The following is a 14,402-nucleotide window of genomic DNA, read 5'->3' as shown; positions in this document are numbered from 1 at the left end:
ATTGATCGCTTGGATCGATACTGATGAAATCAATATAATATATTGTTTTATGTCTTATAAAATAATATGTCGCAGTCGAACGTAATTCGATGTAGAGATAGTTGGCGATGATATAATCTGAATCCAATTAATTTTGTTTTGTAAATACAATATACAATATTTTGCACAAAATATAACAAATGCTTTATTTTGAGTAAAGTTAAGCTAAAAATAAGCAATACGTTTAAAATGCACAACATCGTTTTGTAGAAATTGCAAGCACTTTTTGTCGTTACTTACTAGTAGCTTTATAAATATTTATAAATCTACCTAATTTTAGGTATATGGTATAACTTATGCAAATTCAACGTCGTAAAAGTGTGTATAAAATCAGCTATCATTAAATACAAAAGGTAGTCAATAAAATTCAATATCTCAAACTGTAAAATATTTGTTATTTTTGCTTAAAAGTAGCGAAAAATAAATACACATTAACTAAATTGTAATATTAATCGTAGTTCTTTAAACAAGAGCCATCTAGTGACGATAGCAAGCACTTCTTGAACATTTTAGCATTATTGCCCGAAACAAAAATTTAATTATATTTTTGTACAATTTAATATATATAATTTTCCGTGAAATAAATATAGCTCAACATATTTTTATATCAATAAATTGCAGTATTTTATTTTATCTTTTGAATAAAATTAAAATTGAAGTTGAACTTACATTAATTGCCAATATATTGATAGCTTCTCTATAAAAATAAAATTAATACGTTTCTATATTATGTGGGATAAAATGAAAAACTTTATTTAGTTAAGTGTCGCATTAATTTTATCTGAACGAAATATAGTCTGTGAACAAATTGTTTATTAAGTGACATTACTGGAATTTGACAGTACCCTGGTTTTATTAACAGAACAAATAGTGGCATGTTTTATTTATTTTAATTCTGTTATGAAAAAGTGATTCGGGGCACAATTGTATGTTAATAATAACGTTAACGCTTTAATGTAATGAGTATCAAGGTTATTATATAATTATATTGTGAAAGTGTTTTTGACATTTAAGCATCTTGTTGATTACTTTTACTTTTATTGGGTAATTTTTTTGATATGACATCTGCATCTCAACTTTTTATTAAACATTATCTATTCCTTCATAATGTAGTAATGTTAATAATGCCTACACGCAGTAATAGAAGAACATATAATATTATTTTTCAAACTAAGTAATTCTGAGGTCAATGTCGAATTTTGGTCGATTACTTACATTACATTTAATTAAAATTCAACGTTTTTTCGCAATATCTGTCAAGTTTGCAATCACATTAATATTCTTTAACAAACATTTCATTAAATAACATTGCTTGAGAGTGATATAAAAATGAAAAACCAAAACTTTCTCTTATTTTAGCTTACACACGTGTATAATGCGAATAAATTGAGTTAAAAGCTCTATAATACAGAATACATTGGAGAGATGAGTGCAGGAGGGGCTAATGCCATGAATAATCTGCCGCCCGGTGTCAATCCTGATAACAACCTATTGCCTGGCGGACCTATTATAAACCAAGGAATGAATAGAAATAGGAATAATAATCAAAATCCACTGTTTAATGTTAGAGAAAGACTATTTCATGCTTTATTTTTCAAGTTTGCTATTGCATATGCTCGTACATTCCCTCGGCCTGTGAGGAGATTTTTCGAATTCCTCGTACTTTTGAAAGCACTAATAGCATTCTTTGTGCTTGCATATATACATATAGCTTTCTCACGAACACCAACAACATGTTTGAATCACATCAAAGATTCATGGCCGAGAGATGGTATTTTGAGAGTGGAAATCTTAAGGAATCCTTCCCAAGATTATACGATTGAACAAAGTTATGCAAAAGAGAGAAAGCTGAAAAAGGATAAAGATGAGTTAAATTCAATGCTCGGAATGCTAGCAACTGAAGGGTAAGATTAGTTTTCTTATATACTTACTTTGTAAATGACACTATTTATAGTTATATATTTACAATACTTGTTTGTTTATTTGAACACAGTTATTAAGAATGACTATAGACCACATAACAGTATGTTTTGACAGCAGATACAGGGACAGTGTTTACCAAGGGTTAAACCTCAAAAGCAACTGGTATTTCCATAACCTATTATGATGTAGTATATGTTTGTTATATTGTATGTTATTTTAAATTGACAATTAATGTCTCTAAACATTAATGAGGAAAGGTTAATTTTATATAAACAACAATTAAAATGATTAGATATTGCTTTAAATTTTTATCATAATGTCAATCAATTATTTATCAACTATATATATATATATATTTTTTAATTATTTATTTTTATTGTAATATCAAGGTTGGAAAGTAAAGCTAATTATTGAAGTTGTAATCAATATTATTTGTTTTTAAAATACTTTAATTTTTTGTATATATACACATAAATGTTTTGGTTTTTGAAATATACATTTAGGTCAAGATATAATAGCATACATTCATTGAATTTTGACCTTGCTCTATTTGGTACTGAAATAGCTTGTAGTCATTGACTAGTATGATTTGAAAATATATATGTATATATTTAATATTTTGAAATTAAAAAAAAAAAACAATTGTAATAAGTTTTAATAGTTTTGAGTGTATTTTTATAATTGCAACACTTATTCCAAAATAATATCAATACATTGAAGTTTTAAACAAAACTTTACGATTTTTTTTTATGCAATCAGTTTTTTAGTTATTAGAAAAACTTTATTTGTATGATTTTAATATTTGTGTTATAAAGGAGTTTTATATAGTCTTATATTAATATTTCTTATTTTCCATTCAGTCAGTACACATATTTCATAGCTAGCTTAACCAATTATTTTATAATTGGATTTCTATACTTCAAATGGTTTAGATTACATATGTTTGTGATAAGAAATGCAAATAAGTACAATGCATGTATATCGCCCAAAGAGCTACATAGTTTTAAATATGTAATTACATTCAACAGGTTGTTAGATTGGGTTTGTAGAACTCAAGGTCAGGTTACATGTAAACTAAAACAAGGTTGGTGTATGTATTTCATTGTTAATAAAGTGGTCACCACCATCCATAGGCATTAGTGCTTTAAGAAATATTATTTATTCTTTACTTCAACAATGCACCAATAACCATCGGATCTAAGATGTCATATGTCTTGTGCCTGTAATTAAAGTGGGTGGTACCTACAATTCCAGACTTACCGCTAAGTAATTTGAGTATTTGACCTGTTAATATTTCCACCAAATATTCAGAGTCTATTTAATTATATCAATACTTTATCTTTTTTATTTGTGGAGTTTAAAGTGTCAAGATTGAGTCTAAATTGCATTCCTTGTCATATTTCCATTCATGTTAGTAATCTGTTTTCGTGTCGAATGGATATTTCAAGAAGTATTGTTACTTTTCAGTATGTATAGTCATGTTTAAGTTCACTGAGTATGATTTAACATTGGAATTAAGAAACCTCAGAAACAATAATCTAATAATACTATTCCCTAATTTTCTTCATTTTTACTGTTGTAAGGCTTCGCTCACTAAAGGAATTATTTTAAAAGGCTTGTTAAGTATCTTATTGGGCATTAATTGTGCAATCAATTTCACACTTAAAAGTAATTTAGTATATCATTGAAATACTGATCTTCATATATTCATAGACAAGTATCAAATTGTAGAGTTTTGAAGACATTTTTTTCTGTATATTAACTAATAATAATACCTTATATTCTCAACTATATATTATATACGGACTTTTAAAGGTGATAATGGGGTGATTCAAAGGGAATGATTAGTTTTATAAATCATTAGCGTTTTGAATAAATTGACTGAAATATAATAAAGATTGATGTTCAAACTGTCGGAAAAAGCATGCCGACCAATAGTGATGTAAATTGTTATATAAAGTTTTTACGTATGACCTTATACTGTGTGTGTGAAGTTGTATTTTGTATATTATAAATTAAATAACTGCTGTCATTTCCAGATTCATAAACATAGAGTCATCAACTAACGAAGATATAGAAGAAGATGAGTACTTGCGTGATGGTACGGATTATGGGAACATCACTCGCATTCACGACAACGAGGAGACACCGAGCCAAGTGATCGAAACCGGATTCTTCGTGGAAAGTAAACCGGATATGGTACAGAGCGACGGTCAGGATCTCAATCAGACAATAGTACCGGGCGAGGAGGTGGAACCAACGACATCGATATGGGAAGGGATTATGGGACTCGTTGAAGACATCGACAGGGATTCTAAAATAAAAGACGTGAGTTTTCAATTATGTTCTATGAAGTATTCTATGTGTTCATTAAATAGTATGCATGTAAGTCTAGTCTGTTCCAATCACAAATGGGGTAAAGCAATATAAACAAATTTGACATTCAATTGACGCGATAGATCTTGAATAATTTATGATATGAGTTTTAGATTCGTGGAAAAAATTGCGTTTTTCATTTTGATGAAGTAATCATCGGAATTTCAGAGGTAGAATTGTTTATTCATTGTAAAAAGTTCATCGACTTTCACTAAAAATTAAAAAAAATAAATATTTAATATGGGTAACATTCGAGGTGATACATCTTTATGTAAACAACATTTATCGTTTTAATTTATGATATTTTCAAAAACTTCATATTTTTGTTTACAAATAACAACTCAGAAGGGAAATATGATTTATTCCAATCAAAGAAGGAATAATGATAAACGAACCTTATATATATGTAATACCACAGTGTACGACTAAGACACTAAAAGCACACTCGAATTTTACTCCCAAAGTGTCAAACTCTATAATTAATACCATAAATTATTACAGCTCTCGACCAATGATATTGCGCCAATTCGATTTCAAATGTTGTGAATCTGCCTCGTGTCCTTCTATGGTGGGAATAGACAATAGATGATTTTATTAAAAAAAATTTTTTTTTTTTCATTTGGGTTATTTGTTTATGATCTCTTAAAAGAAATATATGCGTATTATATTTTCCTATTGATCTTTCATACACATACATAAAGAGAGGGATATTTGAAGTGGCTTTGCAATGATATATTGCATCAGCATTAAGGAAAGTTACTATTTTAGTTATTATATTTATTAGTTTACCTTCTTTGTGTTATGTTTCCATGTACTTTGTGGAATTTGCTAATTAGAATAGTTCTCCAATTGTGTTAAGAAATTGTCAGTTTCTTGCATTCGTTGCTGATCAGCAGATCAGTTCCAGTAAAGTCGTATGAGAATATAATCGGGATAGTAAATTACTAGAAATTGGTAGAAATAAGTAGTATTACTCTTCAGTTACGATTTTTGTATGGAATAGTCGGAGGTTGTTTCGGAATAAAATCGGAAATATATCATCACCGTTATAAATTATCGGTCGAAATCGGTATACAGGTGAAAAAAAACCGGTACAGATAATAAAAACATAGCTAAAATTTGACATAGTTTGGTTATTTGTATTACAAGCGAAGCGTTATATATAAAAGATAAACTATATATATATAGTATAAAGACTCTTCCTCAAGTTTTGTTAGGTCATTCTAAAGATAATACTGTAATCGATACTACGTACATAATGACGCTGCATTACTTATATTTTCTGAATATATAGTTAATATATGGTAACGTATGCATGTCATTTTATACATTGTACTAGTAATTATGCTAATGTTTTTATGTATACGTACATGTTTGATGGAAAATAAAAACGGTCATAATTTTCTTTATCAAAAACTACGATACACTGCAATTTAATTATGCTGATATGATTTTCACATGTGTAAAACACATATAAATGTTTATTTCGTTGTATGTATGTAAGGGGAGAATTTGTTTCTTGATTTAAATGCTGAAAGGTGACCGATTTAAATCGGTTTTGTTTGGTGCCGATGAATTTTATATCACACGAAGATTGCTATGTCATAAGTTAACAATATGTACATGTACCGTTGGAAAAGCCGCGCCGTTTCTTGCGTTTTCATACGAAATTTCTTTCGGGAAGTTGCTTTGAGTACGCCAGATTCACCTGGAACTTTACAATGTACATCCTATAAAACATGCAACGGGCTTTTTTTGATCATTTTGCATTGCACGTCTCTGGTATAACATATACATACCTATAAATCATATACACCTATAATAATAGCTTATGTATATAACAGCAATGTAAATTCATTATTTACATAAGGTAATTATTTGTTAAGTTAGTGCAGTAAGCTACTCGATTGGATATCCAGATTCCTCTTTCCCAGAGGGCACTTTGGGCAAGTGCCCAGGGTTCCACGATCGATAGGTATTATTATAATTATCTTATTATTACCCTCAAATTAAATAAAAACATCTGCATATTATCGAAATAAAGATTCTGAATTTTCCGATGGTTATATATGTGTAACTAGTAACATTGAAAGTTTCTTTGTCTATTTTAACAAAAGAGTGTTCTGTTAAAGTCATATGGCCTCATTATCCTAATATGCCCCGGCCTCTAAAAGGTTAAGGTATCCCTTCATCAGTACCATTTAGATACCCCTTGTGTTCCAACACCTCTCCTCTCAGAATCTATGTCAAAAAAAAAATAGTAATCACTCAAACTCCTTGCATCAAGCATACATATAGCATTTCAAATTAGAATGCTCTTATCATATTATTTGATGTTTATTTGTTTTTATTATCAGTCATTGCTTAGCGTCACTAAAAACAAGATAAATTTGTTTTTGATTAAAACGATTCTTGAATTTGGCAACATTTATCTAAAAATTTTGAGCATCTTGTTACATTCAATTTTTATTAATAATGTAATGATTTTTTTTTGTTATGATGGTATTAGTAAAGTAGCGAAGGTAAATTTATTCATGAACTCATATGATAATGTTTTTAGGTGTAGTAAAAAATCTCTGCGTAAACTCAAGCCTGTTTTGCAACCATATGTCTAGTGGCAATCCGAATTATCCTTATGCTTCTTGTTTAGTTATTTTTTTATATCGTACTAGTGTTTTTTATTGAATAGCTAGCGTATACATATAGAAAGATAGATATATATTGTACAAAAAATACTTTTTTTTTAATTCGACTGGGAATATTGCCACCTGTAGGTAACTCGAATATACCCCTTTAATCCCTAACATCAACAATTCCCTTGAATTTGAATGACCTTGGGATCTAGGATGTGTCTCTTGTGCCTGTATTTGCACTGGCTCAATCACTCTTAAAACCAAAAGCAATAATACTGACTTGGCTCTTAAATATGTGATGATGTTTGGTTCCTACTCACATGGGTACAACCCAGTAATCTAATAACAACTATTAACTCAATGTATAACGCTATGATGGCGTTAACTTATATATGTAATATTTTAGTAGCTGAAACCCATGGCTTGTTTTATCTTTTAAATAATATGTAAATAAGTTTGAATTTGTTTCGCTTAACAAAAAATGTAATGATATAATAATAAATATATGCAAAATTGGAGCTCAGTTCATCAATTTGTTCTATTGCCGTTATGAGATAAAGTTGAGGTTATAAGGCTTTCATTGCAGACTACTAGATAAATTCATTATAAACTCGCTAAAGAAAATGTGAGTAGTTGGGTACTGGCTTAAAATTTAAAAAATAAACAAATAATTCGACTGATAAACGATAAGTACTTTAACCACCACACTATAAGTATTTACTTGGTGGTAGGACTTTGTGCAAGCCCGTCTGGGTAGGTACCACCCACTCATCAGTTATTCAACCGCCAAATCACAGTACTCAGTGTTGTTGTGTTCCGGTTTGAAGGGTGAGTGAGCCAGTGTAACTACAGGCACAAGGGACGTAACATTTTAGTTCCCAAGGTTGGTGGCGCATTGACAATGTAAGGAATAGTTAATATTTCTTACAGCGTCATTGTCTATGGATGATGATGACTACTTACCATCAGGTGGCCCATATGCTCGTCCGTCAACCTATGCCATAGAAAAAAAAAAGTCTTGATTAAAACCTATGTCATATATAAGACATACATAATGTTATTACGACTTCCAAAAAAGAAAGGGGCAAATCTATACATATAATAAAATTGGAGAGTCTGTATTTCAATGCATATGTATGAATACACGGTACATATACCAAAATAACATTTTTTTACAATTTTTGTCTGTCTGCTTGTCTGTTCCGGCTAATCTCTGGAACAGCTGGACCGATTTTGACGGGACCTTCACTGGCAAATAACTGATATAATAAGGAGTAACTTAGGCTACAATCTTTTTTTTTGTTAAAATCAAACTCGTATAGGGTCGCGGGCACAGCTAGTCGTGAATATATTTAGTGGACTAATCATTATTTTGTCTTATTTCAGGAATCGCTCGACGAATCCGCTGTGAATGATTCAACAAAAGGTGAGATTTCGTAACAGTTTCAAATCGAGTTTCTCTTATGGACACTTGTTTCATAATCGACCTCAAATCGAAGTCAATACTTTTTTTATCGATTTCTTTCATGGATTTAAATATTTTTTGAAGCATGCAATATCAAGATGATAGGCCTAACCTTTAAAGTTTTATTAACCCGAAGGCTGGACTGAGAGACAATAATTACTGAGTCTTCTCAGAGAAATTCTCAGTAGTAGCCCTTAGTTTGGATGTCTGCTGTAACAAATGTGACCCGCGGAAAGTATATACTCTGTATTATATCATAGGAAATTTTATAAATATGTTATTTAATATAAATGTATGGAGTTTTGAAGTGTAATATTAGCAACTTTGTACCGATGACTCCATTATTCAGAAGTGTTTCATGGTCAACAAACATTATTGATCGGTATAATATTACAAAAGAATAGAAAATTTAATGCTATCAGCGTTACCTTTTGAATTGAAATTTCTATAATGGTAAAATATGAAACAGCTCGCCTGACGCCTACTCAACATTCTTGCCAACATTGAACGCGGTCATTATTTTTACTGTAACTATTTTCACTAATTATATATAACAACAACAACAACCTGCAAATTCCCACTGCTGGGCTAAAGGCCTCTTCTCCCTTTGAGGAGAAGGTTTGGAACATATTCCACAACGCTGTTCCAATGCGGGTTGGTGGAATCACGATGTTTTACTTCACCGCTGAGCACGAGATGAATTATTAAAGAAAAATTAAGCACATGAATCAGCGGTGCTTGCCTGGTTATGAACCCGCAATCATCGGTTAAGATGCACGCGTTCTAACCACTGGGCCATCTCGACTCTTTTAATTATATATAGCATTTGTATAAAGCTTTTAATGTTAATAACTCTCATGTTATTAAAATTACTTATGTTACTAAACGTGTCGATTTTCTCTCTATTCAAGATGAGGATTACATCCTGGAGTATTCACTGGAATACGGATTCCTTCGTCTGTCCCCAAGCGCGAGGCTTCGACTGAAGATACCGGTTAAAATCGTCACCCTGGACCCGCAGAGGGACGAGTGTTTCGGCGATACGTTCTCTCGTATTGTCCTCGATGAGTTCCTGGGTTACGACGATCTACTCATGGCTTCGATTAAAAGTCTCGCCGAACAAGAGGATAATAAGGGTTATCTGAGGTTAGTATGTTTGTAACACCGACTTACTTGATTGTACAGCTTTGTGCCTACCTGGTGTTTGACCATCCACTCATTTTATTTCTACCGCTAAGCAGAAAACTTAGTATTGTTGTTGCTTTCCGGTTTGAAGGGTGAGTGAGCTAGTGTAAGTGCAGGTTAGTATGTTTATAACACCGACTAAAACTATGTGAATTTCTGGTAGGCGACCATCCACTCATTTTACCTTCTATCGCTAAGCTGCAAAACTTTGTATTGTTGTTGCTTTCTAGTTTGAAGGGTGAGTGAGCTAGTGTAACTGCAGGCACAATGGATATAACCTCTAAGTTTCCAAAGTTTGAGGCTCTTTGCCGTTGTAAGGGATGTTTGAGATTTCCTACAACGTCTCTGGGCTGAAGTCATTTTTGTTAGTCCGCTTACCTGCAATTCACTCTTAAAGACGATTGAATCGATAGAGAACATCCGGGTCTGGGACGAGATGCACAAATTTTGCATCCGCATTGACATTGACCATTGGAAGATTATGGAATACGTCTAACAATCCAAGACTTTTGCCATAATAGAACGCTGTATATGACGCAATAGCTCGCGATTAATACATACTATATTTCTATTATTTATATTACATGTAAGCATCGTCAGAATTAACTTATCTGAGAAAAGTTTAAAATATATAAAGCAATATTAGCAAGCAATGCAAAAATATTTCATTATCTTTTTTTATCAACTTCGGAAAAAGATCATTCATATATATCAAAAATAAAAAAGGATCTAAAATGAATCCTAGTAGCACACTGTATTATACGATATAATCAAAGGTTGGATTAGTTGGATTAGATTAGATTTCGTTGATAAAAGAATTTTATGTGCAACTCCGTCAGAAGTTATAGATAACTAATTAATTTAATTATTCAAATAACTATTCAGGTCTTTATTACTCCCTGCTTCTAATTTGTAACAGATATCAGTGGAAACTTGATTGGTTCATGTATTGTTTTTGTCATATTACTGTTCTATTGTACTGTTTGTTTCCTGAAAATAAATAAATAAAATAAAAAAATAACTAGCTGTGACTAACGGCTAACTGTTTGTTTCGATAAAGAACCTCTATAGTGTTTATTCTTTTTTTTATGGTATGGGTTGGCGGACGAGCATATGGGCCACCTGATGGTAAGTGGTCACCATCACCCATAGACAATGTCGCTGTAAGAAATATTAACTATTACTTACATCGTAAATGCGCCACCAACATTGGGAACTAAGATGTTATGTCCCTTGTGCCTATAGTTACACTGGCTCACTCACCCTTCAAACCGGAACACAACAATACTGAGTACTGTTATTTGGCGGTAGAATAACTGATGAGTGGGTGGTACCTACCTAGACGGGCTTGCACAAAGTCCTACCACCAACTGGATGTCCACTAGCAGATTGGTGATGTAATAAGGAGTAACTTAGGCTACTTTATTTTAATAATAAGAAAGACACGCTGCTATTTCCAAATACTGTCCAGTACCGGGCGTAGCCCTGACGCATACTATCACTCTGCCATCACGTGGGGTGCTTTCTATCAACGAGATGATATAATATAAGATGCCAAATCACAACTAATATGTTAATGAAAAGTCTGCGTACTGAAAAAAGGATTTTTATATAAGATTTTAAATTAAAATGGTTATTTTTATTATTAAAGTTAAGTTTGACGACCTCCGTGGTCGAGTACTGTGTACACCGTTCGATTCCCGGCCGAGTGAATGTAGTTTATCATTATTTAGTTTTCTATGTTGTCTTGGGTCTGGGTGTTTGTGGTACCGTCGTTACTTTTGATTTCCATAACACAAGTGCTTTAGCTATTTACATTGGGATCAAAGTAATGTATGTGATGTTGTCTCATATTTATATATATTTTATATATTCATTTCGGGATGTTTACCATGATTTTTATTTTCGTTCGGTGGAGCTCGATATTTCGACATTATCCACGAAGGTCTTGTTCACGAGAATGAATTTTTTAAAAACTACAGTCTCGTGAATTCGAGAAGAACATGGTCAATATCCCGAAATGAATAACTTTAATGATATGTTTTTTTGTTAAGTTCGAATGCGAACGAAGTCGCGTGCAGTTAGTATATATTTTTAATATATATTTTTGTTACAGAAATGTGATCACCGGTGAGCACTATCGCTTTGTGTCTATGCTAACAGCTCGCAGCTCCTACATAGCTGCCTTCTTCATAATGCTCGTCTTTGTAAGTACTATATGTTATTTGATATTACTGTATTCTATTCATTAACATAAGAATAAACAACATTAAATGCTTAACCTTTAATCGGATACAGGAAACTATTTTCCCACTCTCTCAATAGCCTTTAACCTTACAAATGTCAAATGACAAGGTCAGGAATCATGACTCAAGAATTTAAGTCGTGAAAAACAGATCTTCTGGTTTCTGTCCGATAAAGGGTTAAATATATATATACAAATATGAACTGAAACTAGTTACTGTATAAATCTTGACCGCGTGGAATGGTGGCAAGAATGCTAGCAGCATTTCCCCGTTGAATCGCAATTCGCAATTATATTTTGTTCATAATAATTAATTAAATATTTAATCTTTGTTTATTCCGCATTGGAACAGCGTGGTGGTATATTTTCCAAACCTTCTCAAAGGGAAAGGGCAAAGCCCAGCTGTGGGAAATTTACAGGCTGTTGTTGTTGTATTCATATTCAAGATTCTTGTTTTATATTATTTTATAGCTAATGTTATATATCACATTTAAGAACTATGTATTGTTATCATGCAGAATAAATTGTAATAAGAAGTGTGTTGTCCATATGTGAGATAGGAAAAGAAAAAAATAAGCTATAAGAAAATTCTCGAATGTTCTTTTCCAAGTATCATGGATACATTTTATGCTCAAAACAAAGTCTTTACTCCTTCCATTTCTTTATTAGGGGGTGGAAAGTATTATTTTTAAAAATACTCTTAGCGGATTTATCATCTTCCTAAGCTAGAACATTTTAGTAATGCGATGATAGTATGACAGTTTATTTTAATTAAAATGAATTTAATTGACAGAGCCTTCGTGAATAATTACATCTACTTTTTTGTATGCGTAATTAGAAGGCTAAGGATTATTAAACATTTCACTTGTTACTATATAAAATTTACGGAATAATATCTCAATACAAGCAGGCTCTTTAAATCATAGCTTTCAAAAACAACGCCATCTAACGCCGTGTAGCGTTACCAATAGGAGATGCCGGAATTTGATTCGTTGATTCGCAAGAACTTGGTTTAATTTTAATTCATCTTTTCGTTCATAGATGGCGTAACTAAATTATTTCTTATTTTATTTATTTAGTATAATAATAAATTATTCATTAACAAAACGATAAGAGTATGGAAAATATTGATTTAGTAAATATTTACATTATTATGTATTTACTAGAACATATGTATTTTTTGTTTTTAATATTATGCAAGTTGATTTTAATTATTTTAAAATCCCACTATATTTTGATACTAATATATATATATATCATTTTTGTATCGTTTTAATTGTAACGTTTATCGGGCAAGTAGTCTTTTATACATCGAATAAAAATAAAACTACGCAACTACGCGTTACATAATGTATTTGGATTCTATTAATTTCCTTCCAAGTGATGAGTTGGTGGTAGGGCTTTGTGCAAGCCCGTCTGGGTAGGTACCGCACAGTCATCAGTTATTCTACCGCGAAATAACAGTAATCAGTATTGTTGTGTTCCGGTTTGAAGAGTGAGTGAGCCAGTGTAACTACAGGCACAAGGGACATAACATCTTAGTTCCCAAGATTGGTGGCACATTGACGATGTAGGGAATAGTTAATATTTCAGCGTCATTGTCTATGGGTGATGGTGACCACTTACCATCAGGTGGCCCATATGCTCGTCCGCCAACTTATACCATAAAAAAAGAGTTCCTGCGTTCCTGACATTAATTTTTTGAATAAGCAACGAGATGGTTTAAATTAAATAATTTCACATTATCTCATTATTCTGAAGACTATTAGTTGAAAAATATCTAGCGAATGGTAGTCATGACTTGGTCTGACATAACAATGCCCAATAATAAGAACAAAGAAAGCAAATTTTGTATTCGTATTAATACATTTATTAGACATACATATTTATATGCAAACATTTATATATATTATTTTGCACTTCTCGGGTAAAAATCTATATGCATATATCTGTATATTTACGCCTACATAGTCGAACGTAGGCGTGAATATTGTTATATTCGATGTTTCGAATGTTTTCAGGAATTCAGGAATGGTAATTCGACAAAAAAGTACCTATTTTAATATTTTTTAGTATCCATCACAATTGAAAAAGAAGTAACAATAAACGAGCTCTGCTATAGAATGCACAACAGACAATCCTTGATATATATATCTTTATATATAGTACGCTATACGTATAACTGAGATGGCCCAGTGGTTTGAACGCGTGAATCTTAACCGATGATTGCGGGTTCAAAAATAGGGACGCACCACTATATATGTGCTTAATTTGTGTTTATAATTCATCTCGTGCTCGGCGGTGAAGGAAAACATTGTGAGGAAACCTGCATGTGTCTAATTTCATCGAAATTTTGCCACATTGTATTCCACCAAATCGCACTATAATAGCGTGGTGGATGATGTTCCAAACCTTCTTCCCAAAGGGAGAGTAGGCCTTATCACAGCAGTGGGAAGTAAAGGTGTGTAGTGGGATGTAAAGGCTGTTACTTTACTTTACTTTATACGTATAGCACTTTACTACTTATATCCACTTT

General features: G+C 31.8%; 1 protein-coding gene across 3 annotated transcripts in view; it reads left to right on the top strand.

Annotated features, from left to right (window-relative positions):
• The first annotated feature begins 863 nt into the window (after window positions 1–863).
• LOC124537219 (membralin) overlaps window positions 864–14,402 on the top strand; it is a 105,890-nt gene continuing 92,351 nt past the window's right edge. Inside the window, exons 1-6 of one of the 3 annotated variants that reach the window (XM_047113976.1) lie at window positions 864–1,010; window positions 1,399–1,943; window positions 4,002–4,290; window positions 8,358–8,397; window positions 9,348–9,582; window positions 11,738–11,828. In XM_047113976.1, coding sequence (XP_046969932.1) covers window positions 1,465–1,943; window positions 4,002–4,290; window positions 8,358–8,397; window positions 9,348–9,582; window positions 11,738–11,828 — 1,134 coding nt within the window. In that variant the 5' untranslated portion in view covers window positions 864–1,010; window positions 1,399–1,464. Of the gene's footprint in view, window positions 1,084–1,206; window positions 1,225–1,398; window positions 1,944–4,001; window positions 4,291–8,357; window positions 8,398–9,347; window positions 9,583–11,737; window positions 11,829–14,402 lie in introns of those variants that run through there. The other 2 variants (XM_047113977.1, XM_047113978.1) reach the window with 2 other exon arrangements.

Source organism: Vanessa cardui, chromosome 18, assembly GCF_905220365.1.
Source record: "Vanessa cardui chromosome 18, ilVanCard2.1, whole genome shotgun sequence".
Taxonomy (NCBI): domain Eukaryota; kingdom Metazoa; phylum Arthropoda; class Insecta; order Lepidoptera; family Nymphalidae; genus Vanessa; species Vanessa cardui.
The sequence above is the reverse complement of the archived record's forward strand: the minus strand, read 5'-3'. Positions and strand labels throughout refer to the sequence as shown.